Source organism: Natrix helvetica, assembly GCF_964273705.1.
Source record: "Natrix helvetica genome assembly, chromosome: 7".
Lineage (NCBI taxonomy): Eukaryota > Metazoa > Chordata > Lepidosauria > Squamata > Natricidae > Natrix > Natrix helvetica.
In genome coordinates this window covers 1,437,553-1,462,878 of record NC_138558.1, presented here as the reverse complement: position 1 = coordinate 1,462,878, position 25,326 = coordinate 1,437,553, and the positions used below count along the sequence as shown (strand labels likewise).

The 25,326-nt window shown below is 50.1% G+C and overlaps 1 protein-coding gene across 2 annotated transcripts in view; it reads left to right on the top strand.

Moving 5' to 3' along the window:
- The window catches only part of ADISSP (adipose secreted signaling protein), a 30,917-nt gene extending 5,827 nt beyond the window's left edge, over window positions 1-25,090 (top strand). For both annotated transcript variants that reach the window (XM_081960093.1, XM_081960094.1), the window contains exons 2-6: window positions 6,789-6,874; window positions 8,517-8,659; window positions 18,445-18,583; window positions 20,692-20,814; window positions 21,779-25,090. In XM_081960093.1, the coding sequence (XP_081816219.1) occupies window positions 6,856-6,874; window positions 8,517-8,659; window positions 18,445-18,583; window positions 20,692-20,814; window positions 21,779-21,879 (525 nt within the window). In that variant the 5' untranslated portion in view covers window positions 6,789-6,855 and the 3' untranslated portion in view covers window positions 21,880-25,090. The remainder of the gene's footprint in view (window positions 1-6,788; window positions 6,875-8,516; window positions 8,660-18,444; window positions 18,584-20,691; window positions 20,815-21,778) is intronic.
- Window positions 25,091-25,326: the final 236 nt, after the last annotated feature.

Below are 25,326 nucleotides of genomic sequence, written 5' to 3'. Positions count from 1 at the left end.
GGCTTTTCCCATTTTAGACTTGCTTTCTGTTGATTCTGACAGTGAGAAGCAATTTGCCAGTGGGACTGCTTGCCACTAGATGTTGCGGGCTCTCTATTGTTTGAGGCTTTTAAGAAGAGACTGGATAGCCACTTGGCTGAAATGGCGGGGTTTCCTTCTTGAGCAGGGGGCTGGACTAGTAGACCTCCAGGGTCCCTTTCAATTCTGTTTATTTATTATTATTTATTTGTCGTGCTTCTAGACCGCCCCCTCTCCCAAAAGGGACTCGGGGCGGTGTACAGTCCATGCAAAATATATCAAAATACAATAAAATGTTGAATATGTACAGTTGGAATGGAGGAGGTTAAAAATGGAATTAAAAGAACTGTACAAAGCCATATAAATATAAGTTTTTAAACCCCTAAAACACACACAATAAATTAAAAACAATACCCCTAAAATAACCAGTTGATAGTCCATTTGCCAGGAGGGACAGTTGTAATTATGCCAGGCCTGCTAATCGGAACAGGTGAGTCTTCAATTTTTGCCGGAAGGAGCGGAGGTCAGTAGTGGTTCTAATGTCGGGGGGGAGGTCATTCCAGAGGGTTGGGCCCATCACAGAGAAGGCCCTACTCCTTGGTGTCGCCCGTTGGCATTGCCTAGTGGACGGCACCAGAAGTCCCTCTCTGTGTGAGCGAATTGGCTGCAGGGATGTATGTGGGAGGATGCGATCCCGCAAGTAACTAGGTCCCGTGCCATGGAGTGCTTTAAAGATGGTAATCAGCACCTTGAAACGCACCCGAAAAACCACAGGCAGCCAGTGCAGCTCGTGCAGGAGAGGTGTTACGTGAGAGTACCTCGTACTCCCCATCACAGCCCGCGCGGCTGCGTTCTGAACTAACTGCAGTCTCCGGGCGCGTCCCAAGGGCAGCCCCATGTAGAGAGCGTTGCAGTAATCCAGGCGGGACGTCACCAGCGCATGAGTGACCGTACGTAGGGCATCCCGGTCCAGTAGGGGGCGCAATTGGCGCACCAGGCGAACCTGGTGGAATGCCCCCCTTGCCACGGCTGCCACATGGTCATCCATTGACAGCCGGGCATCAAGGAGGACGCCCAAATTGCGCGCCCGTTCCACAGGGGGCAATTGTTCGCCCCCTATGGCCAGCGATGGAATCAGCTGGCTGAACCGAGGTCCCGGTAGCCACAGCCACTCAGTCTTGGAGGGGTTGAGTTTGAGTCTGTTGTCCCCCATCTAGACCCCGACGGCTTCCAAACACCGGGACATCACTTCGACAGCCTCGTTGGGGTGGTTTGGGGTTGAAATATACAGCTGAGTATCATCAGCGTACAGGTGGTACTCAACCCCAAAACCACGGATGATCTCACCCAGCGGCTTCACATATGTGTTGAACAGGAGAGGCGAGAGGACCGACCCCTGTGGCACTCCACAAGTGAGTGGCCTCTGGGTTGACCTCTGTCCCCCTGTCAACACACATTGCTTCCGGTCGGAGAGGTAGGAGCCGAACCACCGCAAAACGGTGCCTCCGACTCCCATCCCCTCTAACCGGCGCAATAGGATACCATGGTCGATGGTATCAAAAGCCGCCGAGAGGTCTAATAGGACCAGGATAGAGGAACAACCTCTATCTCTGGCCCTCCAGAGATCATCGACCAACGCGACCAAGGCTGTCTCCGTGCTGTGCCCGGGTCGGAAGCCGGACTGGCGTGAGTCTAGATAATCGGATTCGTCAAGGTGCCGTGGAAACTGCTGCGCCACCACATTCTCAACAACCTTCGCTAGAAAGGGAAGGTTGGAGACTGGACGGTAATTAGTGTTATTCTGTATCAGGACTAGTAATGACATGACAGCAGTGTTCCAATATTTGAGGGGTTGCCCCAAAGAAGAGGCAGTCAAGATATTTTCCAAAGCCCCTGAGGGCAGGAGAAGAAGCAACAGATGGAAACTAATCAAGGGGAGAAGCAACCTAGAAAGAAGGAGAAACTTCCTGACAGTGAGAACAATTAACCAGTGGAACAGCTTGCCACTAGAGGTTGTGGGGGCGCCACTTGTCTGGAATGGTAGTGGGTAGTTGAGCAGAAGTTGTGGGTGCTCCATTGCTGGAGGCTTTTTTAGAAGAGACCAACTGGAATGGAACAGGTAATCCTCAACTTACGGCCACAAGCTAAGCTGAGAAATGTGTTACATGAGTTTTGTCCCGTTTTACGACCTTTCTTGCCACCGTTGCTAAGTGAATCGCCACAGTTGTTACTCCCATGGTTATTGAGTGAACCCAGCTTCCCCCTCGACTTTGCTGGTCAGAAGGTCGCAAACGGGGAACCACGTGACCCTACGTTACAGCGACCGTCATAAATACGAGTCAGTTGCCAAGCTTCTGTATTTGGATTGCATGACTGTAGGGAATGCCGCGACCGTCGTGAACAGTGAAACGCGTCCCTGAGTCATTTTTGGGGGGAGGGACCGTTGTATCTTCGGTCACTAAATGAACCGTTGTAAGTCCAGGACCACCGCCTCTGCTTTTCATTTTCCGTAGCCGTTGGAGTGCAGGGCCGAGAAGCTACCAAGGATCACGAAATCAGCCTGGGTGGCAATTTCTCTCCTTCCGGCACTACAATCCCCATAACTCCCAGCCCCCGGGGCAGGCCCTGTTCCGGAAATGCAGATGGGTTCCTTAACTCGGTGGCTGCTGCTTATTTCTGCCTCTTGCAAATAGGGAACAGTTCTCATGCAGATAAAAATCTTCTTTTTGTTTTGCCAGCTGGAAAATCTTGAAGATCTCTTTGGATAGCTCTGTTTTTGTAATCCTGGTTTGTTTGCAGCCATCTGAGCACAAAGGCGGCTTTTACGGCGTGAACATCCCAAATGTCGGATGTCACTCACCAAGTTAAGAATAACAGAGTTGGAAGGGACCTTGGAGGTCTTCTAGTCCAGCCCCTCACCCAAGCAGGTGACCCTACTACACCATTCCAGACAAATGGCTGTCCGACCTCTTCTTGAAAACCTCCAGTGATGGAGTGGCCACAACCTCTAGTGGCAAGCAGTTCCACTGGTTAATTGTTCTCAGCATCAGGAAGTTTCTCCTTCATTCCAGATTGCTTCTCTCCTTAATGAGTTTCCACCCATTGCTTTTTGTCCTGCCCTGGGGGGGGGGCTTTGGAGAATAGAGTGAGCCCCTCTTCTTTGGGGCAGCTTCTGAGATATCGGAAGACTGCTATCATGTCTCCCTTGGTCCTTCTTTCTCATTCAACTGGCCATCCCCAATTCCTGCAGTCATTCTTCATATGTTTTAGCCTCCAGCCCCCTAATCAGCTTTAATAGATTAACAGAGTTGGAAGGGACCTTGGAGGTCTTCTAGTCCAACCCCACACCCAAGCAGGTGATACTACACCATTTCTGACAGAGGGCAGTCCAGTCTCTTCTTGAAAGCTTCCAGTGATGAAGCTCCCACAACTGTCCCCCTGGTTGATTGTTCTCACTGTCAGAAAGTCCCTCCTTATTTCCAGGTTGAATCTCTCCTTGTTCAGTTTCCATCCATTATTCCTTGTCTGGCCTTTGGGTGCCTTGGAAAATACTTCACCCCCTCCTCTCTGGGGCAGCCCCTCAAATATTGGAAGATGCTCTCACGTCTCCCCTGGCCCTTCTCTTCCCTAGCCCAGTTCCTGCAACCGTTCATTGTATGTTTTAATCTCCAGGCCTTTGATAGATACAGATTAACAGAGTTGGAAGGGACCTTATAGGTCATCTAGTCCAACCCCCTGACCAAGCAGGAGACCCTGCACCATTTCTGACCGAGGGCAGTTCAGTCTCTTCTTGATAGCCTCCAGTGGTGAAGCTCCCACAACTTCTAAAGGCAACTTCTGCTCCGTCAGTTGGTTATTCCCACTGTCAGAAAACCTTCTCCTTATTTCCAAGTTGAATCTCTCCTTGATCAGTTTCCACCCATTGCTCCTTGTCTGGCCTTCGGGGGGCTTTGGGGAATCCCCGTTGCCTCCTTCCTGTGGCTGAGGGTGTGCGACCAGCCCAAGGTTTCCCCAACTTCACTTTGTGCCTCGGGTGGGAAAAACAAAGAGCCCGGAGAAGCACCCTTGAGTCAAACTCGATCCCTGTATTGTCCATGGACGGGGGCACCAATCGCCCCCAGCCCACAAGGCTCACCCTGGAAGGGCAAGGCTGCTTTCCGAGGGACCCTTGGTGCCCTCTGACCTTGCTTGTTTTCTCGCAAACGTTTCATGACCCGACTAGGTAGCATCATCAGTGCTAGAAGGCTAGAGGGGTTTGCAGAGAGGAGGAGGAGAAGGACTGTGGGTTCTTGGTGGCCTCTGAGCTTGGTAGTTTTCTGGCAGACGTTTCATGACCCAACTATATAACATCATCAGTGCTACTAAGGAGTGTTGCTTGCTGTCACTTTATATTCTGGTGACTTGCTTGTCTGTGGGGGGTGGGGCAGCCCCCCCAAATGCTGGAAGACTGCTCTCATGTGCCCCCTACTCCTCCTTTTGGGGTCATTTGCCACATGACCACGGAGACGTCTTCGGACAGTGCTGGCTCTTCGGCTTTGAAGCGGAAATGACCACCGCCCCCTAGAGTCGGGAACGACTAACAAGCATGTCCGAGGAGAACCTTTACCTTTATCCTCCGTAAATACAATTATCGGAAAAGTAAACCCACTAAACTACACCGAGCTATTGCAGATTTGATGCGACCTTTTATGCTACGTTGTCCAAATTCTCTCCTTTATCTTCCGGCACCCGTGAAAGGACATCAAGCTGGTTTGCTGATGGGTTGGGGGGGGGGGTGAGATGAGGACAAGAGAGTGCATGATGGGGAAGGGGGCGCAGGGGGGAGGATCACGCAGGATCAGCAGCCGCGAGGCTTCCCGGAGCCTCCAAACGGGGACCGAGGAAGCCGCCGGCTGGGTCATACGGTTCTTTCTCCCCTCCCCTTCGTTGGTGGGTGATATGTGGCAGGTTTCCAGGTGCGCCTGTTGCTTTAACGATTGTGTTTTTAATGGCTGAAATAATTTATTTGGACGGGGACCAGGGACAAAGGGGGTTGGGGAGGGGTTGTCTATTTTTATACCTGAAAAATCGTCCGTTTGCCAGACACGTGCTGGGGGCCACCTGTGCCAGGAGGGAGCAATGCCCGGATGGGGGAAAAACTGGCAGAAAAGAGGATATAATAATGAGGTTCTTATTGTATTTGGGACTCGGGGCGGCGCCAAAGCCCCTTGGCAGCACCTGAGCATGTCTAAAGTGCGTCGGAGGTCAGGGGAGGCTTCGTGGCATGGAAAATATTCAAGATAATAGCTGCCCTGTTGGTGGAAAAGGTCATTTTTCTAATCATTGCAAGGCAATTCGAGCTTACGGCTGGGCCCTGACGCACGGCCACGGGGGAGGCTGACATTTCTGTTGCTAAGGGAGACCGTTGTTAACTGAGTTTGGCCCGATTTTGCCCCGTTGGCTTGTCAGGAAGTTGCTGCAGGGGTTCACAGGGACTCTGGGACATAGCGATCGTCATAGGTACGAGTCGGTCGCCAAGCGTCTCGCATTTTGATCATGTGACTGCGGGGATGTGGCCTTGGTCTTAAGTGTGAAAAATGGTCGTAATTTCTTTGTCTTGGCTTCAAATCCCCTCTCTTAGCCTGAGCCACCATTAAAGCCAATTTAAAATAATAAAAACAGCAGCGGTAGGGATACAGATCAGTCCTTGACTTACGATCATTCATTTCGTTCAAAGTTACACTCCCAAAAGCGCCTTACCACCGGTCCCCACAGTTAGTGACCGTCGCAGCCTTCCCCACGGTCACCCCGATCAAAAGCCAAACGCTTGGCAACTGGCATGTACTCAGGGCGGTTTGCCGGATCCCGGAGTCCTCTATTTACAACCTTCCCAGCCGGCTTCCGGTGAAATAAGTGCATTTGCTTAACAACGGCTGCAGTTGACTTGACAAATCTGGCGGGAGAGGTCATAAAACTAAGGTGTCCCTCGCTTAACAACCGCCTTGCCTTCTGGTCCCAAATGGCGTCGTTAAGTCGAGGACTCCCTGCAGCAGCAGAGATGCCTTAAGCCATTTATTTCGCCCACATCTGCCTGTGCCCCCCCCCGTCCCCCCATCCCCGGGTTCTCAGCAGATAAGAGGCAGCCCAGGCAGAGGAAGGAGGGAACAGTTTGTCTGGAAGGGTTCCTGCACTCACGTCTCTCCTTCCCTCCCTCTCTTTCTCTCTCCCTTTCTCCCTCCCTCCCTTTTCTTCTCCAATTCTCTTTCCCTTTTTTCTCCCTCTTTTCCTCTCTCCCTCCCCCTCTCATTTTTTTCTCCCTCCCTCTTTCTCTCCCTTTCCTCCCCTCTCTTTCTGATTCATTCTCTTTCTTTCTTTCTTTCTTTCTTTCTTTCTTTCTTTCTTTCTTTCTTTCTTTCTTTCTTTCTTTCTTTCTTCTTTCTCTTCGTTCCTCCCTCTCTTTCTCTCCCTTTCCCCCTCTCTCATTCTCTCCCTCTCCCTTTTTCTCTCCCTCCCTCTTTTCCTCTGCTTCTCCCTCCCTTTCCCTCCATTTCTTTCCCCCCCTCTCTGTTTTTTCCTCCTTCCCTCTTTTCCTCTCCCTTTTCCTCTCTTTCTCTCCCTTTTTTCTCCCTCCCTTTCCCTCTTCCTCTCATTCTCTTCCCTTTCTTTCTTTCCCCCTCTCTCTTCCTCCATCCCCTCTCCCTTTCTTCCTTTTCTCTCTCCCTTTCTCATTCTTGCCCTTTCTCTCTCTCTCCCTCTCCCCAATTCCCCCCCACCCCTCTTTTCCCCCCCAGGCCGCTTGCTGGAGCATGGTCTTGGGGTTTTGGTACAGCCGCAGCAGCGTGACTCTCGTTGGGTCAGATGGCGACAGCCAACAAAGGTGAGTGGGGCCACTTGGGGGGCAGAGGGTGGACTCTGAGCTTAGTTATTTTCCTGCAGACGTTTCATGACCCAACTAGGGAGCATCATCAGGGCTAGAAGGGAGTGGGGTTTAAGGAGCACTGTGATGTCCTTGGTGCTCTCTAAGCATCATCACTGCTAGTCAACTAATGAAACACCTGCAAGAAAACAACAATGCTCGGGAGCACCAAGGACACCACAGTCCTCCTCCTTAAACCCTTTAAGCACTGATGACGTATCTTAGTTGGGCCGTGAGACGTCTGCAAGGAAACAACCGAGCCGTCTTAACGATTCCTTTTGGGAGGTCCGGCAAATGCCAGCGGGGACTCTTCCTCCGAGGCAGCCACCCCATCTCAGCCCATTGGCCGTGGTGGCTGGGACCCATGGAGGTTGTAGTCCCTCGCTTGCAAAAAGTTCCAGGCAGGGGCACCGGCAGAATGGATCGGTCGTCCTTCGTAGCCGAAAACTCGGCGAGTTACGTCCAGCCCTTCAGCGGATGCTTCCTGCCTGCCGATGGGAATGGTGTCTGTGGCAGCAGACGAGGCTTAATCGATACGGGGAATTGATCGGTCAATTAATTTTCTCGCTCTGGCTCAATTGATTGCAGGGAGGGAAGGAGGGGACTGAAAAACAGCCAAGAAGTAAACCTGCTAAATTGCTGACCAAATTTTTTTAAAATGCTTTTAGGTTGCTTTTGGAATGTGGACTCAGTCCTTTCTGGGGAGTTGGAAGGGACCTCGGAGGTCATCAAGACCAACCCCCCCATGGGATGTCCTACCCCCATGATTGCTAACCTAGGGCACACGGAGGCATATCGGAGGGCCTTCTGGGCCCCCTAGATGTCGGGAAGCAGGCTGTTTCCGGCCTTCGGGGGGCCTCCAGGAGATGGGGAGGGCGTGTTTTTGCCCTCCCCAGGCTCCTAGAAAGGCTGCGTTGTGCCTCCATGTGCGAAAAGCAGGGGGAGCGCAGGGGGGGGGGGTCAGGTGGAATTATGAGTGTGAGCACACATACACACGAACCCCCCCCCCTGTGCTCCCCCCACTTTTGGCAGGTGGTGGCAAAAGCCCTCTCTCTCCTCCCCTGTTGCCGGTTGCACAACGACTCCGTGAGGCCATTGATTGCATGCGGACTCCAACTCCCATCGCTCCTGGCTGGCTATGTCAAACTGGGGACCATGGAGAGGCAGTTTGGCTTACTGGGGGGGGGGGGGGGTCTCCGACCTTGGCCACTTTAGGACTGGTGGCCTTCGACTCCCAGAATTGGATGACGGTCGCCGTGTGTGTGTGTGTGTGTGTCACGCGGTCCCCTTTCGCAATCTTCTGACAAGCAGATTCACTTAACAACCGTGTTACTCACTTAACAACTGCAATGATTCAGTTAACGACTGTGGCCAGACAGGTCGTGAAATGGGGCAGCTGAAGACAGTTGGATTGATCTCCCTGCCCATGGGAGGAGGTTGGACTAGATGCCCTCCGGATCCCTCCCACCTCTGTGGTTCAACCGAGACAGCCCTGAGCCTCCCACCTGCCCAGGGTGGCCTTGGGGGGCTGAATTCCTCCCGAAAAGCCCCCCCCAGGCTAACCAGCTTTCCTCCTCCTGCTGCTGCTGCTTCTTCCCCCCAGGCACCAACCCCAAAGTGGGGGGCGTCCGCTTCTCCCCAACGCAGACGGTGGAAGGCAGCTCCAGCCACGTCCATTTTGATGAGAAGCTGCATGACTCCATGGTGATGGTCAGCCAGGAGAAGGAAGGGGGCTTCTTGGTGAAGGTGAGCCTGCAAATGGGGAGGGGGTGGGTGGGGCCTGGTCTTTTTCTCTTTGGAAGAATTGGTTCAGCCTTCCTTCCTTTCTCTCTTTCTCTCTCCTTCCTTCCTTCCTCCTTCCCTCCTTTTCTCTCTCTCTCCTTCCTTCCTCCTTCCCAACCCTTCCTTCCTCCCTCCCTCCCTCCTTTTCTCTCTCCTTCCTTCCTTCCTCCTTCCCAACCCTTCCTCCCTCCCTCCTTTTCTCTCTCTCTCCTTCCTTTCTCCTTCCCACCCTCCCTCCCTTTCTCTTTCCTTCCTCCTTCCCAACCCTTAATTCCTCCCTCCCTCCTTCTCTCTTTCTCTCTCTCTCCTTCCTTCTTCCCTCTGTCTTCCTTCCTTCCTCCCTCCCACTTCTTTCCTCCCTTTTTGCTCCCTCCATCTTCCTTTCTCCTTCCCTCCCTCTTCCTCCTTTCTCTTTTCTTCCTTCCTCCCTTTTCTCTTTCATCCTTCCATCCCCCCTACCCTTTCTGTTTCTCTCTCTCCTTCCCTCCCTTTCTCTTCCCTCCCTCCCTTTTCTCTTTCTTTCTCCCTCCCCCTCCATCCACCTGTAATTTTCTCTCATGCCTGCAGCTCATCCCTTCTGCAGTCGCCTTCCTCTCTCCCCTCCCCCTGCAAAAAAACCCCTAATTGCTTCTGGTGTTTGGGATGCAAAAACCAATTATCCCCGACTTCCTTCCAAAACAGCCTGATTGCAGCAGCTGCCTTGGCGTTTCGCTTGGCTTTTGGGGCATAAAAAATCGAGCTGGGGGGGGGAACAGACTGGGGGGAGGGGCAGCTGGTTCCCCGTGGGGGGGAGGGAATTGGCATCTTGAGCTTTAGTTCCTCCTGTTCGATATTAGGAGGGAGGGGGGGGGAAGCAGAACGTTTTCCAGATCTCGAATGTTCAAAGGTGCTAGAATATTTATGAGGTTTGGTCTACCTCCGCTGGCAGCCCGGCACAGAATTGATGGATCCCTGGGGATGATGGGTTATGGGGTTCGGAGGGGGAGGCAGCCTCACAGGGGTCTCTTGGGGGAGAGAGCAGAATGGCGCTGAGCCCCCCTTGGTTAGAGAAGCCCATCCATCCCACTTCCTTAGTAGGCCCTTCAGACCACTTTTGTATCTGAACAGTGGACGAGTGATCTGGGAATAGGGGATTTAGTTATCACGCCCCTGTCATGGTCAGACCACTCATCCCTCCGGCTGGACTTCCCTTGCGCTATCCCCCACCGTGAGGAGGCGGAACCAGATTCTACAAGCTGGTACCGCCCCAGGCACCTGATGGAATCGGACAGATTCCAGACGGAGCTTGGGCCAATACCTGTAGCCCTGTCCCGCTCCCGTTCCGAGGACCTAGTGACTGCCTGGAATAGGGCGACGACTGGGGCCTTGGACCGGGTTGCGCCGTTGCGACCTCTCCTGCGGCATCGACCCACCTGGGCTCCTTGGTTCACTGAGGAGCTCAGGGTGATGAAGCGCCACAGGAGACGTCTAGAGAGCAGGTGGAGATCCTCGCGCTCCGAATCTGACCGAACACAGGTAAGAGCCTATTTGCGGACTTACCTTGTGGCAATAAGAGCGGCCAAACGTAGACATTGTGCTGCTCTTATTGCGTCCGCGGATAACCGCCCTGCCGCCCTGTTTAGGGTGACTCGCTCCCTCTTATCGCAGGGGGCGCGGGAGACACCCTTACAGGGTAGAGCAGAGGAGTTTGGGGAATATCTTCAGGACAAAATCGATCAGATCCGGAGCGGGTGGACCTCCGTCAGTGGACCAGACGAGCCGCCAACAGCGAGTCTTGAGGGACCATTCTGGGAGGAGTTTGACTCTGTTGCCCCCGAGGATTTGGACAGGCTGCGTGGACGGCTGCGACCCACCACTTGTTTAACGGACCCGTGCCCCTCCTGGCTGGTACTGGCAGCCTGGGAGGTGACACGAGGCTGGCTCCTGGGCCTGGTGAGCGCCTCACTGAGTGAGGGATACTTACCAACCGCCTTGAAAGAGGCGGTGGTGAGACCCTTGCTCAAGAGGCCTGCGCTCGACCCAATGGAGCTAGCTAACTATCGTCCAGTCTCCAACCTCCCCTTTCTGGCGAAGGTTGTCGAGAATGTGGTGGCGCAGCAGCTCCCGCGACACCTAGACGAATCCGACTATCTAGACCCACGCCAGTCCGGCTTCCGACCCGGGCACAGCACTGAGACAGCCTTGGTCGCGTTGGTCGATGATCTCTGGAGGGCCAGAGATAGGGGTTGCTCCTCTATCCTGGTCCTATTAGACCTCTCGGCGGCTTTTGATACCATCGACCATGGTATCCTATTGCGCCGGTTGGAGGGGATGGGAGTCGGAGGCACCGTTTTGCGGTGGTTCGGCTCCTACCTCTCCGACCGGAAGCAATGTGTGTTGACAGGGGGGCAGAGATCGTCCCTGAGGCCACTCACTTGTGGGGTGCCACAGGGGTCGGTCCTCTCGCCTCTCCTGTTCAACGCATATGTGAAGCCGCTGGGTGAGATCATCCGTGGTTTTGGGGTTGAGTACCATCTTTACGCTGATGATACTCAGCTGTATATTTCAACCCCAAACCACCCCAACGAGGCTGTCGAAGTGATGTCCCGGTGTTTGGAAGCCGTCGGGGTCTGGATGGGGGACAACAGACTTAAACTCAACCCCTCCAAGACCGAGTGGCTGTGGTTACCGGCGCCTCGGTTCAGCCAGCTGACTCCATCGCTGGCCATAGGGGGCGAACAATTGTCCCCTGTGGAGCGGGCGCGCAATTTGGGCGTCCTCCTTGATGCCCGGCTGTCAATGGAGGACCATGTGGCAGCCGTGGCAAGGGGGGCGTTCCACCAGGTTCGCCTGGTGCGCCAATTGCGCCCCCTACTGGACCGGAGTGCCCTGCGCACGGTCACTCATGCGCTGGTGACGTCTCGCCTGGACTACTGCAATGCTCTCTACATGGGGCTTCCCTTGGGACGCGTCCGGAGATTGCAGCTAGTTCAGAACGCAGCCGCGCGGGTTATTATGGGAAGTACACGTTACTCCCACGTAACACCTCTCCTGCGCGAGCTGCACTGGCTACCTGTGGCCTTTCGGGTGCGTTTCAAGGTATTGATCACCATCTTTAAAGCGCTCCATGGCAGTGGACCTAGTTACCTGCAGGATCGCATCCTACCACACACGTCCCTGCGACCTATCCGCTCACACAGAGAGGGGCTCCTCCTGGTGCCGTCTGCTAGTCAATGCCAGCGGGCGACACCTAGGAGTAGATCCTTCTCTGTGATGGGCCCAACCCTCTGGAATGACCTCCCCCCTGACATTCGAACTACCACCGACCTCCGTTCCTTCCGGCAAAAGTTAAAGACTCACCTATTTCAATCAGCTGGCCTGGCACTTTCTTAGTTCTACCTCCCGGGGATTTATTCATTTTAATTGGGTTTGGGGTTTTAAAAAGTTTTTAATACACTATATACTATATTTAATATTTATTATTCTATGTACAGTCTTGCAACCTCCTCCACCTACGTATTTAATTATTTAACTGTTTTGTATGTATTTTATAACGTATTTTAGTGACTGTACACCGCCCCGAGTCCCTTTCGGGAGAGGGGGCGGTCTATAAATATGAATAATAAAATAAAGACTTGTGGACTTCAATTCCCAGAATGCAACAGCTGTGGAATTCTGGGAGTTGAAGTCCACAAGTCTTTAACGTGGGGCAAGATTGGCCCTCCTTGTGTTAGAAGAGGCTGGTGGGGAATTCTGGGAGTTGAAGTCCCCAAGGCTTAAAGTTTGGAGATAGAGTTTGTTTCTCTGATAGCTCTCCTTTGCATGGAGTCTCTCTCAGGTCAGGCCAGCGTTTCTCAAACCCGGCGCCGGGTTTCAACTCCCAGAATCCTCCAACCAGTTGCTTCTGCATGTCCCAACTAAGAAAGCTATGATTTGTATATCCCTTTTAATTAGTAAGACATCGGGCAAGTTCATGGATTTTTAGTTGCGAAGTCGTGTCCGACCCATTGCGACCCCATGGACAACGTTCCTCCAGGACTTCCTGTCCTCTCCCATCCTCTGGAGTCCATTGAAGCTCAGCCCTACTGTTTCAGTGACTCCATCCAGCCCCCTCCTTCTCTGTCATTCCCTTCTTCTTTTTTTGCCCTCCATCCTTCCCAGCATTCGGCTCTTCTCCAGGGAGTCCTTCCTTCTCATTAGGTGGCCAAAGTCTTTGAGTTTCATCTTCAGGATCTGGCCGCCTAAAGAGCAGTCAGGGTGGATCTCCTCCCGGACTGACCGGTTTGCTCGCCTTGCAGTCCAAGGGACTCAATGCAGGAGTCCTCTTCATTCATTTGTATGTCCAGTGTAACATCTTTCTCCATGGCTTGTCCCATAAATGTGTTCCTCTTCTATCAGCTCTATTTTAAATCCTATAATAATAGCAGACAATCTCAAAACTAATTTGTATAATAATAGCAATCGCAAAACTAATTTTGGAGTGTGTTTATTCCCTATAATAATAGCAGACAATAATAGTAGCTATAATACTATAATATAATAACAGGCAATCTCAAAACTAATTTCGGAGTGCGTTTATTCCCCAGTATCCTTCACCTCACCCAAAATTAGAGCATTTTGCTCCCTTCTGTACTCGGGGATTGAATTTAAGTGTTCTTCTCCTTTAATTAAATTCTTTCTAGTTCTTTCCAGTTCCATCAAGTGCTCAACCTTCAGAGTCCCATCTTATCCTGTTTTTCCCACCCCTAAACAAAAGAACTTTCCCACGGGAAGGTTTTCTTAGAATTGATTTCAAAATCTCCGTATATTTATTTTAAAGAATTCAGAGTAACGTTTTCCCACGGGAAGGATTCTTGTAATTCATTTCAGAATTTTTATTCCAAATCCATCCGGACCGCTAGTCCATTTCTAAATTTCCAACATCGCTGTGAGTGTGTTTTTTCAAAAGGGAGCCTGCTTTGGATTGACAAAGCCGATTCATCCTTCGCTTCCCCCCTGTCAAGGCCCTTTGTCGTCTAGTTTAGGCTTGAGGGATGCAAGGGATTTGCAGAGTCAAGTTGTTGAGGTGTGTGTGTGTGTGTTTGTTTTTAAAAGTCTGTTTTTCTTTCCTGACAGAATAAATGTCTTGTTTTCTTAGCCTCCCTCCCTTGGAGCAATGCAGAATTCTTGTAATTCAATGACTGCAGCCCGGCGAGAACCGATTATGCTCTGTCTCGTTTTGCTAGCCGGCAATTACGAAAACATCCTTTTATTTGCTTGCTTGAGTGATCCAACGATTCTTTGCAGTGTTTTGCGTAATGCTCCGCATGGAGTCGGAGCTAATATTGAAGGATGGTTGCTACACCTTGTTGGGCCTAGCGTATACGTATTGGCGTGCGGTCCTCAATTTGCAACAGTTCATTTAGTGACCGTTAACAACAGCACTGGGAAAAAGTGGCTTAGGACTATTTTTCATTCTTGTGACCACTGCAGCGTTCCCACGGTCTCACCGTCAAAATTCAGACGCTTGCCCACTGACTCGTATTTACGACGGTTGCAGTTTTCCCCAGGGTCACACGATCCACTTTTGCGACCCTCTGCCAAGCAAAGTTGAAGTCGGGAAGCAGGATTCACTTAACAACCATGTGACTAAGATAGCAACCATAGTGATTCCTTTTAACAACTGTGGCAAGAAAGGTCGTAAAATGGGGTAAAACTCACTTAACAACCGTTTCACTTAACAGTGGACATTTCTGGCTCAGTTGTAAGTCGAGGACTACCTGTAATGTCAGTTAATTGCTTTATAAATATCCCCCCCAAAAATATGATTTATCATTGGGAGATTTAAAGCTCCATTGCACCAATCCTGTGTAGGGTGTTTTTAAAAAAAATGCAGTGTAACAATTGGTTTCCCACACCTGAAGCCAAGTAATAAATAATAATTGGAAGGGCATCAAGAAGAAAAACAGTAATTGCATTGCAGCTCTTTTGCCAAAGCTTTAATAAGATCTTCTTCTTATATTTTATTTAGATTTTGTCAAGCGGAGGTTTGTTTAATCGGCAACCGTGCTTCAAAATAATGACTCTTAAACGGGTGTTGGGGGAAAGTTGCTTAACTAAACCAAGCAGTAGATATTTTTTTAAAGAATTCATTCTTTTATCAGAGACAATCAAGATCACACATCAATTGGTCGTATTCGGAGCACGCTGTGAACTGAATTCTCATTTTCTCCATCTCTCCCTTGTGGGATTTGGAAGGAAAAACAACCAGGTCATTTTGCAAATAGATTTATGACACAATAACCCATTTTAAACCGAGTCCTTCAAGAACCGTATTTCTCTGGACGCCCAGGGGCCTGTAACGGGATTTAGGAACGGGTAGAAGAACGGGTCACATCTGGATTGATGTTCTTGGTTGATTTGAAAGGATCTGCCTTTTTCATATTGATCTGCGCTTCAGCTGAGAGGCGTCAGAGTGATCCTTACATTGAGCTCAGTTCCAATCTCCATTTACGCCAGCAAAGACATTCCAGAAAAACATCTCGGATTAACAGTCCATAGAGATTCTCCGTCATCCAGGTCAGGGTTGCCCCAAAGGTGCTTTTTTCAGGATCCAACTGGACTTTCTGGTTTTTTCTTTTGAAGATGTTTTGCTTCTCATCCAAGAAGATTCTTCAGTTCAAGTTCAACCTTAACCCAGAACTGAAGAAGCTTCTTGGATGAGAAGCGAAACCTTTTCAAGGAAAACAACCAAGAAAGTCTCTAGAGATTCTCCGTCATCCAGGTCCTGGTTGCCCCAAAGGTAATTTTTCAGGAGGCAATTGGACTTTCTGTTTTTTCTTTGAAGACATTTCACTTCTCATCCAAGAAGCTTCTTCAGCTCTGACTGGATGGTGGGGAAGGGAAGGATTTATATTCCTTGCGGGCAGCTGGTCATCTGCATCCTTTTAGAGGGTTGTTGAAGCACTTGGAGATTTAAAGATAAGAAAAAACAAAAAAAGTCCAGTTTCCAGAAGGTTTTGCTTCTCACCCAGGAAGCTTCTTCAGTTTAACCTTAACCCAAAACTGAAGAAGCTTCTTAGGTAAGAAGTGAAACATCTTCAAAGAAAAAAACAAGAAAGTCCAGTTGCCTCCTGAAAAAAAAGCACTTTTGGGACTTCGGATTAACAAGATTTGGTCCAACTGCCCTGATTCAACCTTTAAGGCACCTTTGGCCTGGTTGACAGAGTCTTTATTGACCTAAGGTAGTCCTCAACGTACGACCACAACTGAACCCCAAATTTATGTTGCAAAGTGAGACATGTGTCTAGTGAACTTCGCCCCATTTTTGCGACCTTTCCTGCCACCGTCATTAAGTGAATCGTTGGAGTTGATCATCATTCAGTAACGGGGTTGTTAAGTGAATCCGGCTCTCCTCACAGACTTTGCCCATCAGAAGGTCACAAAGGGGATCGATCACATGACCTTGCTGTCAGGCCTGCAGCCATCTTTGCTTGTGGATCTTTGGCCTGCCACACTTTCTATTATTCTACTATGCCTTTTCTATGGTGGGAAAATGGGAGGGAGGATTGTAGGAGTTAGATGATATGTAGCCATAACAAGATTCTTTCTGGAAAGCCAAGGTCATCATCCTTTGTCTCTGCACCTCTGCACCTGACCGGAATTGAGTGGGTGGAAGCTGCCAGCATGGCAAGGGAAGATTGGACCATGGGATGGACTTATGGGTGTGGGGGCAAGATCTAGTACTTTCAGCTGGGGGTGGGGAAAACCGGGAAGCTTTCAGATTCGGATTTTCCCAAATGTGCCAACATGGCTCTCTTCATCAATACTTTGCCTCGGACTCTGATTTACTTTAGGATGATGTTTGGAACCTGGACGCCGTGATGGTCCTTCGTAGGGCTGGGGGAATTCTGGGAGTTGAAGTCCGCGTGGCTCAAAATGGGCAGAAAGATTCCTTGCGTCTCCGACCACTCTTGGCCAATAAAGAATTCTGTTTTATTCAAGCGATCCAGGTGGAGAAAAACACTGACATTTTCTGAAACATTTTAGCCTCCGCTGACTTCAAGAGGCGAATCTCCCCTGGGAACATTCTGCAGACAGAACGTGATGTTCTTCCCCGCTCTCAGTTATTCTGCAGGCTGCGTGTCACCCAGTAATCTTTTTACGAGAAGCACAGAGAGAGGGGGGGGGAAGCATCAGATAAAGTAGAATAAATACAAGAAGAGACTTGTGCACAGATACCTCTGGTCTGCGTCACTCCACTCGCCGCCGAAGAAACATCTTAATAAGGAGTTGCTAAATTCTGGGACCGACAATGTGAGGAAAAGGTGGGATCAAGAGAAAAAAGGCCTGGGATGAGCTGTTTCGGTTTATCTCTTATTTATTCATTAGATGCTCATCCTCTTTTTGCTATTTTAGAAGTAACTCAAGCTGGCAAAGATACGTGATACTCCTTCCTCCTTTCTTTCTCACAACCACCCTGGTGAGGTAGCTTTGGTGCCTAAGGAAGGACTAGAACTCACAGTTTCCTGGTGATTGGTCCAAGTCACCCAGCCAGATTTTAGCCCTAAGGCAGGACTACAACTCCCCATCTCCCCTGCTTTACTCCGGCACAATTCTGTCTGTAGGCGAACGATACTAAAGAAACTACCATCAATCCTTTTTTGTTTTACAATCACAACTGAGCCCAAAATTTCTGTCGCTGAGCAAGAGAGTTGTTAGGTGAATTTTGCCCCATATTATGACCTTTTTTATTATTAGGTAAACATTAAGAATATTGGACATAGCGTGACATTTCTGGCATAGTCATTTCCATAGAGTTTTTTGATCTTACAGCAACAATAGTTTATATCTGTTATGTAGGCATGCGTTGTGTAGTCAGTCAAATTACCTACCCATTAATTCCTTTCACTATATAGTTACTATCGGTACATACACATATCCAATTCCTTTTTTTCTTTAAACAAAGTTTTTTTTATTTTTTTGTTACATAATTAAAATTCTCTTGAGCACTGTCTGCTTTTCCCCTTTAACGTTTTCACATATACATAATTCATTTTACATTATATTTCCATTTCTCTTTTAGCCGTTCTTCTTTTCTTCTCATATTTTCCAGCTTTTAACTTTTACTATATACATAAACAATGTCGTTTTTTTCCTTTCCTTTAGAGATAAACCAAATTTATCATTTCCTTTCCATCTATTTCTATAAATAACATGCGTCTCCAAATTCACTTCTTTATATAGTAAGCACTTAACATAATTAATTTGCACACTTAGAAGTATTAATAGCTCAAACACACCTTAATTGGATACATACTGTTGCCATGTTTATTTCATTTAATAATCCCCTATTCCTAAATTTCCTTTTCTCTTTTTCTTCTTTTTATATGTCTTACATCTTTTCTTCTGCATCTTTTCTATCACTTTCCGATAGACTGTTTGGATGACTGTCCCCAGAGTTTTGTTTTTCCCTTCCACGTTGTTTCTTTATTTTTGGCTCATTTCTTCTTTGGAGACCATTTTCCTTTTTTCCTCTCTTCTTCTCTTTCTCATGCCTCTGTCAATCTCAGTAGCCTCGTCCCGCTGAGCTTTGTCTTTCGTTTCTTTTTCTACCTCGATGGCTTCCTTGTCTGTTACGTGGGGAGGCTGCAACGGTTGTAAGTGAACAATTGTCCCAAGTTCCTTTTTCCAGTGCTGCTGTGATTTTGCACGGTCGCTTTACGTTTGCATTTCCAGCATTCCTTTGGCATTCCCCTTGGGCCTGACTCGGCTTCTCCCCCCCTGCTTAGGTGGGCTTCCTGAAGATCATGCACAAGTACGAAATCACCTTCGTCCTGCCTTTCGTGCAGGTCCTGGGAATGGACATTTGCCCCGCACCCCTCTCCAACCTGAATCTTAAGGTGACCAACATTGCGCCCATATCTGAAGGTAAGATCTCCCGGCTTTTTCAGGAGGCAACGGGACTTTCTTGGTTGTTGGTTTTTTTCCTTTTGAAGACGTTTCGCTTCTCATCCCAGAAGCTTCTTCAGCTCTGACTGGATGGTGGGGAATGGAAGGATTTATATTCCTTGCAGACGGCTGGTCCTTTGCATCCTTTGGGAGGGTTGTGGAAGCACTTGGAGATTTAAAGAAAACAAAAAACAAAAAAAGCCCAGTTTCCAGAAGGTTTCGCTTCTCACCCAGGAAGCTTCTTCAGTTCAGAAGAAGTTACCCCAGAACTGAAGAAGCTTCTTGGATGAGAAGCGAAACCTTTTCAAGGAAAACAACCAAGAAAGTCTGTGGAAATTCTCCGTCATCCAGGTCCTGGTTGCCCCAAAGGTAATTTTTCAGGAGGCAACTGGACTTTGTTCTTTTCCTTTTGAAGACGTTTTGCTTCTCCTCCAAGAAGCTTCTTCAGCTCTGACTGGATGGTGGGAAACAGAAGGATTGATACTCCTTGCAGACAGCTGGTCATTTGCCTCCTTTTTAGTGGGTCGTTGAAGCTGCTTGGAAGTTTATCTGTGTCCTTAGGATCACCCGAGTAGCACTAATGGGTCCTGTAATTTTTCCCTCTGGAAATCCATTCCTACTCCCACAACCGTTCCAAGGGTCTTCATCCCAAACTGTGTAGCTAACAGTCCTTAGAGATTCTCCGTCCTCCAGGTCAGGGTTGCCCCAAAGGGGCTTTTTTCAGGAGGCAACTGGAATTTCTTGGTTTTTCTTTTGAAGATGTTTCACTTCTCATCCAAGGAGCTTCTTCTGTTCTGAATGGATGGTGGGAAACAGAAGGATTCATACTCCTCGTATAAATTACTCTGATCTCTTGGCTCCTGGAGAAGAGAGAAAGCTTTCTTTGAGGTTCACCACGAAGCTTCCTGCCCATCAACTATTGTCACGCTTATTATTACACAAGTGTGCTCTCTGGTTCAGCTCATGGTCACTCACTCGCACACTCACACACTTACAGGCCTGGAAAATTGCCACACTCGATCCCAAATCAACAGAACCCTGAGGCACAAACGGTTCTTTAAAATAGACAGAGACCCAGTGGATTTAATGTAACAGCACACTTTTCCTGATATATTTTTGCTCTTGCAATCTCTCCACTTAGATCAGAGGTCCTCAAACTCGGCCACCTTAAGACTTGTGGACTTCAACTCCCAGAATTCCCCAGCCAGCATATTTTACCCTCTTGTAATCCCTTCCTCTGCAATCTCTCCACTTAGATCAGAGGTCCTCAAACTCGGCCACTTTAAGACTTGTGGCTGGCTGGAGAATTCTGAGAGTTGAAGTCCACAAGTCTTGAAGTGGCCAAGTTTGAAGACCTCTGAGTCAGAGCGGGGATCGTCATCCCCAAAAGCAACTAAGAAAAAGGAGGGGGCCAGCTTCAGTACCTCTTTTTATCCCCCCCCCCCGGTGGTGGTGGTGGGCTTCCCATGCAAGCCCATCTCCTTGTGACTTTGGAAAAAGTGCAGAGAGGAGCAGCTGTTTTAAAGGCATACGTTGAACAGTTGCAAGATTTGGGTTTGGCCAATCTAGAGAAAAGATTGGGGGGTGGGGGGAATGATGGCAGGCTTCCAGTATTGGAGGGGCTGCCCCAAAGAAGAAGAGGGGGTCCACCTATTCTCCAAAGCACCTGAAGGCAGGGCAAGAAGTAACGGATGGAAACTAAAGGAGAGAAGCAACCTAAAAATAAGAACAGTTAGAACAATTAGCCAGTGGAACAGCTTGCCACCAGAAGTTGTGGGACCTCCAACCCTTGAGGAGAAGAGATTGGACAGCCATTTGTCTGAAATGGTAGAGGGTCTCCTGCTTGAGCAGAGGGTTGGACTAGAAGACCTCCAGGGTCCTTTCCAGCTCTATTCTGATTCCGATTCCTTTGTTGATGAGACTTGAGGATAGGCTTGGCATCTTTCCCCGCCCCTTGTGCCTCTCTTTCTCCTTTCAAAGACCGGGGGGGGGGGGGGGAGATGCATTTTGCAACTCCTGCCTCCCCCCTCCTCCCAGTTGCCCTTTGGGGGGTCCTTTGATGGGGGTCCCAATTTGTTGTCTTTCAGGCTACAGGGTGAGGTGTGAATACGTGGCCCACAAGGAAGGAGTTCTCCACGAAGAGATGGTCCTTTGCAGCGAGACCAACCACAGTGCCAGCATCAAAGTCGTCGTACAAGCCCGGGTGATGGGTAAGGCTCTGCCAGTTCTTGCACCCAGGCTGGGCACCCCCTTTCCCTCCCCCCTTCACTTTCCTGTCTCTCGGCATCGCGCCAGGACTGGTTTAATATCCTGTTTTCGCCAAGAGGCGACAATGCCCAGGAAATTAAACTCGGCCTGCGGGGTCTTTGAAAAACGTCTCGGGGGGGGGGGGGTGAATTAATCTGCCAAGAGGAAGCTGATGGGGGGGGGGGAGGATCTTAATCCACCCAGGTGAAGCTTAAAAGAGGTGTGGAGACTCTGGAAAGAGTGCGGAGAAGAGCAACGAAGATGATTAAAGGGCAGGAGACTAAAACATAGGAAGAACGGTTGCAGGATTTGGGTTTGGCCAGTCTAGGGAAAAGAAGGACCGGGGGAGACGGGGGGGGGGGACACACAATAGTAACATTCCAGTATATGTTGGGGCTGCCACAGAGAGGGGGGAGGGTCAAGTTATTCCCCAAAGCACCTGAGGGCAGAAGAAGCAGCATTGAGTGGAAACTCATCAAGGAGAGAAGCAGCCTGGAATTAAGGAGACACTTCTTAACCGTGAGGATGATTAACCAGTGGAACAGCTTGCCACCAGACGTTGTGGGTGCTCCAACACTGGAGGATTTTAAGACCGCTTGTCTGAAATGGTATGAGGTCTCCTGCTTGATTGGGGGCTGGACTAGAAGACCTCCAAGGTCCCTTCCAGTTCTATTCAAACAGATGATGGGGGGTGGGGGTGGATGGAGAGGTGGGTTGCTCCAGGCTCAGCCCGGATCGGGCGAACTGGTAGTAGTGGCTACGGGAGGCTCCGCCCAGACGCCTCTGTGGATGGATGGATGGATGGATGGATGGATGGGAGAGAGGAAATGGGAGTGAGGTGCAGAGCTGCTGCACTGGCCTCCAACCCCCTCCCCACCTCTTTGCCCTCCCGCTTCAGGTGGGCTCTTCTGTCCCCTTGCCTTGCAGACAGACACCATGGCACACCCATGCTCCTGGAAGGCGTGAAATGCATCGGTGCCGAAGTGGAATACGACTCGGAGCAAAGTGAATGGCAGGGCTTTGACTAGCCCGGAGGAGCCCCTTCCCGCCTTCCCGGGGTTCCTCTCCCTATAGAGATATATATACAGATATAGATATAGATATATTTTTTTCCGGTTAAAGCTTGAAATAATAAAGAAAAAAGGCCGTCTCTGCTGCCCGCTGGCTGCCAGGTTTGAGGGCGCTTCTGCTGGGCTGCTCCAGCGGCCCTTGTCTTGTGGGGCTGGCGCTGCGCTTTTCTCCCTTCGGCCCCCCACCGTACAATGACATCGACAACCCCCGCGTCAGTTGTGCTTCCTAGGCCCGTTCGGCCAGGCGCGGATCCATCTCCGTAACCTCCGTTTGGTCGGTTGGGCAGCTCAGGGCCTGCGCCGTCCGATGGCGGCCTTCGTCCTTCAAATTCAGGTCCGCCATTTTGTTTCTCGTTTATTCTGCCTGGTTTAGCCAAGTCGGGCGGCCTGCGGAGGCTTATTTGGCAACTGCCGTTTGCAAAAGGGGAGGGGGGGAAACCCAGCTGGCCGGCAGATTTCGGCTGGATGTTTTACTGTTCAGAGCAGGGGTCCCAATCCCCCAGCCGTAGCCCCCCACTGGGTTGCGGCCTCTTTGGAACTGGGCCGTGCATCCCTCAGCCTCTCCCTTCGTGCGAGCGACAGTTGCATGCGCCCGCTTCTTGCGCAAGTGGAGTTGCTCGTGCCGGCCGCTCGCATGGAACCCTCCCCTCCCCGTGCCATTCCGCCAAGCCAGAAAGGCTGGGGAACTGCCGGTTTAGAGGCAGAAACTCAACTCGGCCCGGCCAATACGGCACGAGAATTCTCGGCGGGCTAATTCGACCGTTTGACTTTATTTTTCAAAAACGATTTTTAAACATCTTTTATCTTTTTTTTAATCATTCGCCTTTTTTAATTTCGTCCTTCCTTTGGCCTCCTTCCTTGTCACAATTCTGTCCGACGGTTTCGTCGATATTGTATCCTGGCGTGTCGGCCTCCGGCATGTTAGGGGTGGCCGCTGTTTTAAAAAAACGAAGAGATCGAGAAAGCGTTTCGTGTTCGTTTTTTTCTTTTTTGCTCCTCGGGAAATGTGTCAGCTCTTTTAGCCCCGCAAAGCTGTTTGGGGAAGCAGGAAATTACGGGTTTTGTGTTTTTTTTGCTGAAGTTGCGTTGCCAGCACTGGCTGCTTCCCCCCCCCCCCAAAAAAACAGCTGCTTAGTGCTAAAAAGTTGATCTACAATATTGTTGGAAGTTTGTGAGAGTGCCCATCACATTTCACTGTGTTTTAAGAGGCTTTTAAGTTACTGTCGGTTCTTGGGGACCACTGCACCCAACCAAAGTTGCCTGTGGTTTGGGGGTCCCCCCTCTTTATTCTCCCCCCCCTCCCTCTCCCGTTGTTGGAAATGGACCCCACTCAGGAAGTGAGAGAGAAAAAAATCTTTTTGCAAAGATTCCCTGATTTATTTGAATCCCTGGTCCATTTCCCCCCTGGCTACAAGGAGGGATGCCCCTGTGACCCTGTTGGAGTGCAGACCCCCTCCCCCTGTTTATTCCCAACACCCCCCCCCCCTTCCTTCCCTTCCTCCCTCCAAGTTCAGTTAGCCTAGGAAGGTTTTCCTTCCAAAGGCAAAACTTTTGCTGCTGTTTAGGACGTTAAGCAAGGGAATTATTCTCTTGTTGCCATATGAGGGCTTGTTGCTTTTTTCAAAGAGACGTGATTTTGGTTTCTCCATGAAAATGTCACACCAGGAGCCCCAAAGTCCCATCCTGGTCTACGAATCCCTAAAGACAAATGAGTTGAGTTATCCAGGACAGTGTTTCTCAAACCTGGAGACTTTTAAGAGGGCTGGACTTCAACTCCCAGAATTCGCCAGCTGGCTCTTAAAGTCACCACGCTGAGAAGCACTGTTCTAGGACAGGGGTCTCCAACCTAGGCCCCTTTAAGACTTGTGGACTTCTACTCCCAGAATTCCCTATGGCTGACTAAGGAGTTCTGGAAATTTAAGGAATTCCCCATGGCTGGCTAGGGAATTCTGGGAGTTGAAGTCCACAAGTCTTAAAAGTGCCCAAGGTTGGCGACCTCTGCCCTGGGGATGAACTCCTCAGAAGACGACCATTAGCAGAGTAGAGCAAGATCCTTGTGTAAGCTACCCCATCTTCCAACATACAACTTCCGTTGAGTAATCGGTGAGCTTCATGAGTTGGGTCTGTGTAGCTTGTTCCAGGGGTGGGGTTTTTTAACTCCCCGCAACATCCATTCACCGGCCACGATGATGGGACTTCCATCGTGACGTCATCCCACCACACCCTAACCCTGGCGTCCAGGTCCTCGTTGCCCATCTCGGCTGGAGAGCTGGGCATGGAAGTCCAGCTGAGGTCGGGTCCCTCAGTAGGCCAACATTGGCAGGATGGTGGGTACCGCGTCACCAACCCAACCCCATTGGCGCAAGCCCTACTTGCGTGGAGTCAATGGAAGAGGGCGGTGTTAACCTCTTCCATCCTGACGCCAATGTCCCACCACGATTTTGACGGCGTGGTTGGAGAAGATCTTCATGGGAGGTTCCTCAACCATGGCCACTTGGAAGACAGGTGGAGAACTCCTCAACAGGAATTCTGGGAATTGAAGTCCACTACGACGTTGGGAAACATCTCCCAAGCTTTGCTTTAGTAGCCTCTCTCCTCCCTTCTCCAAAGGAGATCTTGTGGACGTCCCTCATGGTAGGACTTCACCTCTTCCAAGCAAGACCTCCCAGGTGGGCAGACCCCCCTCCCCAATCAGAAGGGCCATCCCAACAGCTGCTTCTGACTTTTCCCCAGCTTATAATGGGGTGGGGGGCAGCCCTGGGCCTCTGTACCCTCTTCCCAAGTCTGGTCCATTCCTGGAGAAACCACAGCTTCGGATTCTGCTTTGCAAGAGACACAAGGGGCCTCCGCCGATGGGAGTCGCAGGAGCTCCCATTCAAACATTAAGGGTCTGTTTCTATCTTCCCTCCCCTTCCCCAATATAAGCCCCCTCTTTGTGGGGGAAACTCATGGGATACACAGCAGGGATGCGGTGGGCTTCTTGGGAAGGAACCAGTGGATTTTTATCTGCCTATGTATAAATCACCCATTTACCCCTACAAGAAAACCTGCGTTTGGGTTTCTCGGTGTTTTTTTTTTTAAAGCAAATGTTCTCCGAAAGAAAATAATAAATTTCAGTTGAAAAATAAAAAAAACTGCTACCTCTGTTCTTCTGATCTCTGGTGGGCAGACAGGTGTGTGTGTGGGGGGGGGGGAAGAAATGTGATTCTGACTTCTGGTGTGAAGACACGTCCTTCCCGTGGGATTTTTCTCCCATCGTTTTGCTTCCCTGCGGCAGTCTCCAGATGGTGGGTTTTCTGGTGGCGTCCCCCTCCCCTTTCCCACCTCTTTTTCCACCCCAAAGGCCACCAAACTTGATCTGCTTGTATTTTGGGCCAGTCCTAAAGCCCTTGAGCCCAAATTCCC